The sequence below is a fragment of the Abrus precatorius genome, unplaced genomic scaffold (genome assembly GCF_003935025.1).
Source record: "Abrus precatorius isolate BTA unplaced genomic scaffold, Abrus_2018 Scaffold10, whole genome shotgun sequence".
In the NCBI taxonomy this organism is placed as follows: Eukaryota; Viridiplantae; Streptophyta; class Magnoliopsida; order Fabales; family Fabaceae; genus Abrus; species Abrus precatorius.
Genome location: NW_020874292.1, coordinates 3426032 through 3432474, shown reverse-complemented (window position 1 = coordinate 3432474; position 6443 = coordinate 3426032). Strand labels below are relative to the sequence as shown.

The 6443-nt window shown below is 38.3% G+C and overlaps 2 protein-coding genes across 2 annotated transcripts; both read left to right on the top strand.

Moving 5' to 3' along the window:
- Positions 1 to 230: 230 nt before the first annotated feature.
- Positions 231 to 4128, top strand: LOC113852498. The gene is made up of 5 exons (XM_027482790.1): positions 231 to 678; positions 953 to 1201; positions 1620 to 1698; positions 3447 to 3525; positions 3621 to 4128. Exons 1-5 carry the CDS (start codon positions 421 to 423, stop codon positions 3682 to 3684), a joined length of 729 nt encoding a protein of 242 aa, XP_027338591.1. The 5' UTR covers positions 231 to 420; the 3' UTR covers positions 3685 to 4128.
- Positions 4129 to 4603: 475 nt separating this feature from the next.
- LOC113868411 lies at positions 4604 to 5737 on the top strand. The gene is made up of 2 exons (XM_027503968.1): positions 4604 to 5312; positions 5442 to 5737. Exons 1-2 carry the CDS (start codon positions 4604 to 4606, stop codon positions 5735 to 5737), a joined length of 1005 nt encoding a protein of 334 aa, XP_027359769.1.
- The last annotated feature ends 706 nt before the right edge of the window (positions 5738 to 6443 follow it).

Genomic DNA, 6443 nt, shown 5'->3' with positions numbered 1-6443 from the left:
GATGAGAGTTAGAAGTATATTTTTTTAATATTTTTAATTATTAAATAAAATTCATTAAAAATTATAAAAAATTAAATTAAGAAAGTAAACAAAAGTGAAACTGATATAATATCTTTAAAATTTTAACAAGTGTGCTAAAAATATATTAATAGCATTTATCTGGTATAAATGCACTCGCAATGGCTTAGAATTTTTCAAAAATAACTTTCCCTTAAAAATCTCGAAAAAAGAAAAAGAGTGAGATCACAGCAACAATAACAATTAACACCACGGTTACAGAGTCCCGAGCCAAGAGGCAAGAGGGGGAAACGTGGCAGTGGGAAACAAGAAGAAGCGTTGCGTCGTTTTATTTTTTCAGTCTTAAAACGCTAAACCCTCTCAGAGTGACTGAGCCGGAAATGCCGTGTGCCACAGACGAGCATGTCGAACTCCGGTGACGCAGACGCAACGGCGCAAGAGCAAGAGCAAGAGCAGAACGAGCAATCCGAAGAATGGGAAACAATGGCTCGCGCGTGGCTCTGCTCGTTCCCCGAGGCGAAGGAAGTGAGCATGGGCGAGGTCGAAGCTTGGATCGAATCTAACCTCTCTTCTCTCCCCGAAGGCCTTCGATCCATGCCTCGCCCTGATCTCTGCCTCAGACTTATTTCCTTTCAGAATTGCATGAGGCTCCCCAATCAGGTTCTTCTCTCCTTTCCTCTTTTTTTCAATCCCGCAACATCTACAACCCTTCAATTTTGCTTCCACGAAATCAGCCAATCGCTCACTCACACGTGGCAGTTCTCCCTAGGCTCTCCAGGTTCAACTCCACCGTTTTGAAAACCGGATGTTAAGGTTTTCGCTCTGCATTTATTAGCAAGAGAAAATAAAAACGCATAATAATATATAATATAATATATATTAAATGACACTGTTTTGTTGACAATTTTTTTTTTTAATCTTTGAAATATTGAAGGAAAAGGAAGTGAATCAGCTTGATCTTCCACACGCACGGTTTCAGCGCACTGATCAATGGATACCGGTTTATTCGTGGTTAGAAACTTTGGATAAGGATGAGGTGGTGAAATCCAAGGAGATTTCGGACTGGTTAACCGAGAACCCTAAGGTCCAAGAACAGTTATGCTCAAGGCATTCTCGATATCACTTGATGCACTACATCAAAAAATGCCACTTAAAGATACTAAAAAGAAGGGAAAAAAAGAAGGTATTCAATTCTTTATCGTCTTTGTTGATTAGCCACGGTTTCCTTTTATCAATGCCATTATGGTTTGTGGACTTATCCGTATTAGGTAACTTCATCCTTCCCACTATTTTAACTGAAGTAGTTTAGTTGCTTTCTTTAATTTGTGCCTATCAATTTGGTATCTCTCCTGGACTTCAACTGAAGAGTATGCCGGCGACACACTTCAATTTGTGTCTGTGCTTCTTAGGTTATATGGTGGGCTTTCAATCCTCTAAATCCCCCATTTCCCATTTCTTTTCAGGTTCAATAGGTCCTTTCTCAAAGCCTGTCCATATACACATACATGACATTGAATAATAGTTTTGATATTATATGTTTTGTAGAATTTGTGTTGACTTAATATAATATATATTTTATTACTATTTGTTTACCTGGACAGGGTTTAGAACAGCCTGACAAAGACTCATCCTTGAAGGTTCAGAAAGATGTGCTGATGAAACACCCAGCCCCACTTTCATGTATGCTTTAACCATCTTACCATTTAAATTTTTTTTCTGTTACTGTACTGAGGAATGTTTTTTTCACTTTCACTCAGCCAAAATTGGCACATATCAGTGAAGTAACTCTATGTAGGAGCACATTACTGGAAACTTTTAAATGGGAAAAATCATTAGAATTAGAAATGCTTTTTAAGCAATACTAGTGTAAATTTTCATGTGTAGCCAATTTAATTTTGTGCACGTGCAATAAATTTAATTCTGCTTCTAATATATTGTGGTTTGAGCTACTCTGTATCTATGGGTACAATGTCTAAGCTTTCCTCACTCCCCTGTACCCTTAGGCTTAAGTGTCAGTGTTGGCTGTGAAGTGTTGTGGATACTGTCCTAGTTTTGAGTTTATTTATTTGGTGGGGGAGGGAAATTTGGCTAGGCTAGTTAGGTATACTTATCCCTAAGATCTTAGTTATACTCTTACATTTGCCCTATCTCCAAATTCTCCCAAATTCTCCTCTGTTGTCTGGACTAGTGAATAAATTGCCTATTCCTCAGAGGTTTGTCTTACAAGGTATATGTGATTATATTTACCAAGAAACAACATACCCAGAACACTATGATTAGGAAGTTATTCTTGAGTAAATTAAAAAACATGTTTGGTTATCATTTAATATTTTTTATTTTATTTCTCAAAATCAAATGATGGGAGAAACAATGTTATAGAAAGAAGTGTGAGTGGAAGTTTATGGTTGGCTTATAAGATTACTGCCTTTCCCATGCAGCTCTCATCATCCTAATAAAAATTAAACAAAACATGAAAATTTTGTTTCCCTTGAAACCCACATTACCCAATTTTTTATAAAAAATGCCAAAAATGGGAATATCATATTCCAAAATTCATTTTTTTCAAGAATAACTTTAACTCATTCAACAAACACACTAACTTTCGTCAATACTGAGACATCTTTCTTTAGGATCAGGTCTTAAGTTCTCTCTACTTATCTCTTCCCTCCCTCTGCATAAAATTGTGATTTCTTCTGTGGTTCTTTCACAACTGCATGAGTTGTAATCAAATGCTAAAGTCTAGGAAATTCTTATAAATTTTATTTACTTCTAATTTAGTTTCCTACTTAGAAAAAAGAATCTGTGGATTAAGGTGTTAGGGCTACAGGTAAGGATATGGGCTCAAATGGGGCAGAGCCCACATTATGGAGGGTTTACACTAGAAGAAAAGAAGAAATGTATAGGCAAGGAGGGTGACGTGGCAGAGAGAGAGAGTATAAGTGGCTAAGGAGGGAGTCCGTTATAGTAGTGGGGTTGGTGTGTGAGAGGGTATCTTGCCAGAAAATTAAGAAATTAGTTATGGAGGGAGGGCATTAGCTCTCTGTAGGAGCATAGCTCTAGGCAGTACTACTTATTCTACTGATTTTTTCTATTTTATATCAAGTAATATCAGCTTTCTTTTCCTCTTTTCCTTGTTTATTTTTACTGGTTTGCATCATAAGGAACTAAAAGAATCACCCACTGGATCAATAAACTTTTGAGATGTTTAGGGTTAGAAATCTTTGTTCTTGTAATTTGTTATTTCCACTTTAGTTTGTGTCATTCTTCGTGTTTTGAACAATACCTCTAATCCTGCAATGTTCAGAGCTTAAAAAAATTGAAAAATGTGTAGTATAATTCTTATAGTCAATCTCTCTTGGTGAGGGAGGTAAAGTTATTCTTGTAGTATTATTGATGATGATGATGATCTTCCGTGTGAAAATTTTCAGGTAGTTCTGTGAACAATCTGCCCAAAGATAGCGATTTGTTCTTGGCCAAAAGAAATGAAGCCTATCGTAAATATGAGATGTAAGTGAATTAGCAGATTTTCTGCGTATGGCATTTAGGTATTTCAACTTTATGAATTATCATACTTATGTTTTCCTCACATTAATGTTTTTCAGTTTGCTGGAGTTGGAGAAGCTACTTGCCCCAATATTCCCAAAGCATCCTAGCATAAATCAATGAGACAGTGTTGGAATCATCAGCTACTGTGTCTGCAGATTAATATTTGCAGTGACAGGGAACTCCCTGATGCGGCCCACCCCAGCGGCTCACTTTTGCTAATTCATCTCCTTTTGATTATCATTCACTGAGCAATGTTGTCTCCTAAGTGTTTACCTTAGAAGGTAACTATTCTCTTCATAGGGAATGGTAGATCATAGTTGTTTGTCTATGTAGAAGTTAGTGTAGCAGAATTATTGATATCATCAACTGACCATTACATCAACTTAAGAAATGATGAATCTAAGCTGGTCCTAAGTTTCCTATTATGAGTAATTCAACATTGTCATGAGCTCCTCCTTCAAGGTGATGAATGAATGACGCTAGCTAGGTTTAAACGAAGTCAACCAATTGAGCTATTTTCCTGGCTTGGACCCGTGAGTATTTATTAGTTAGAAAAGATGGCACGAACATACCAATGTTATTTGTTAATCGTAAAAAACAATAAAATTATGTCTACATACTATTTACTAAGGATTGCACCTCTTAAAAATGAAAATAACCATTGTCTACGTTTTGAACAATGTTAACCCTGTTAAGTTGTTAAGATTCGTCTGTCACGTGTTCATAAAGTTCCCCGCTCTATACGGTTGAATTGGTCTTAGATTGTTGCATTGTTATTTTATTTACGTGCCTACTTTACTGCCTTACAGTACGGCACTTTCAATTTTACAGTTATTGTAAAGGCTTATATAAGCCACCCCTGTTTATTGAATAAAATATTCTCTCATTGCCTCATTTCGTGTCTTGTATACCTTGAGTTTCTACAATTAGTATCAGAGCTCCTTCATAAGGGGCCTGGTACGGAGTGAGTGTGAATATAGAGTGTTGTGAGAGAACCACAAAACATCCAAGTGTGAGAGTACAGTGTGCGTGAAAAAGGATGTCTACCTCAGATAAGTTCATGCAACCGGCCATACCAAGTTTCGATGGCCATTATGACTTTTGGTTTATGACGATGGAAAACTTCTTACGAAGCAAAGAATTGTGGCAGCTCGTAGAAGATGGCATACCAGTGTTTGGAGCCACAGCCACTGAGGCTCAACGCAAGAGTGTGGCTGAGGCCAATCTAAAGGATCTAAAGGTAAAGAATTACCTATTCCAATCTATTGATCGGGAGATTTTGGAAACCATATTAGACAAAAATACATCGCAGGCAATCTGGCAATCCATGCAGAAGAAGTATCAAGGCTCAACGAGAGTAAAACGTGCTCAGCTTCAAGCACTACGCCACGAGTTCGAGCTTTTAAGCATGAAAGAAAGGGAGAAAGTAGATACGTACCTGGGACGCACTCTCAGTATCGTTAACAAGATGAAATCAAATGGTGAAAAAGTAGATTCTAGCACCGTAGTTAGCAAGATACTCCGATCACTAACCGCAAAATTCAACTACGTGGTGTGTTCCATTGAGGAGTCTAACGACTTAAGCGCCCTTAGCATAGATGAACTTCATGGCAGTTTACTCGTCCATGAACAAAGAATGCAAAGTCTTCAACCAGACGAACAAGTATTGAAAATAACTCATGATGATCGATTTGGAACAAGTCGTGGTCGTGGTCACAGTCATGGAAACAGTCGTGGTCGTGGAAGAGGTCGAGGACAATAACCATTAAACCGAGCACTCATTGAATGCTTTCAATGTCACAAGCTAGGCCACTTTTAGTACAAATGTCTCGAGTTTGAAAAGAAGGCTCAGTACGCAACATTTGACGAATCAACAGAAGCAAAAGATGAGCTACTACTAGTAACATATGAGGAGACGACACAATCTGTCCAAGAGGAAGACTGGTTTTTGGATTCTGGCTGCAGCAATCACATGACTGGAAACAAGCTTTGGTTCACAGAAGTGAAAGAAGAGGGATTTAGTCGATCTGTTAAACTCGGAAACAACACAACAATGGCTGTCACTGCGAAAGGTAGCATTCAGGTGCAAATTAATGGCACCTCTCATGTCATCACCGATGTTTACTATGTTCCAGAGCTTAAAACCAATCTCTTAAGTCTAGGGCAACTCTAGAGAAAGGTTTAGCTATCCTATTTCAAAATGATACGTGCAAAATATACCATCCAGATCGAGGACTGATCCTTCACACCAACATGAAAGGCAACCGAATGTTTTATCTGACAGCTTCAATGACTTCTCAACCTCTCAGATGCCTTCAAACTGAGGACGCTATCGACAAGGAAACACAACTGTGGCACAGACGCTTTGGGCATCTTCATTTTAAAGCACTAAACATACTTGCGAATAAGCAAATGGTGATCGGTCTGCCACAAATGAAAGTTCCCCAAACACTATGCACTACCTGTCTTGTGGGCAAGCAACACAGAGACATTATACCAAAGCAAAGCTCATGGAGAGCTTCAGCAAAACTTCAATTGATTCATGCCGACATCTGTGGTCCCATCTCACTTGTCTCACACAGCAACAGAAGGTACATATTAAACTTCATTGATGATTATTCATGTAAAACTTGGGTCTATTTTTTACATGAAAAATCTGAAACTTTCACTGCATTCAAGAGTTTTAAAGCCTGTGTTGAGAAGGAAGCCAACACCCACATCACTTGTCCCAAAACAGATCGGGGTGGTGAATTCACATCCAAGGAGTTTGAGAACCTTTGCACACAACAAGGCATCACTAGGCAATTGACGGCTGCCTACACCCCTCAACAAAACGGAGTTGTGGAACGCAAGAACCGCACCATCATGAACGTTGTACG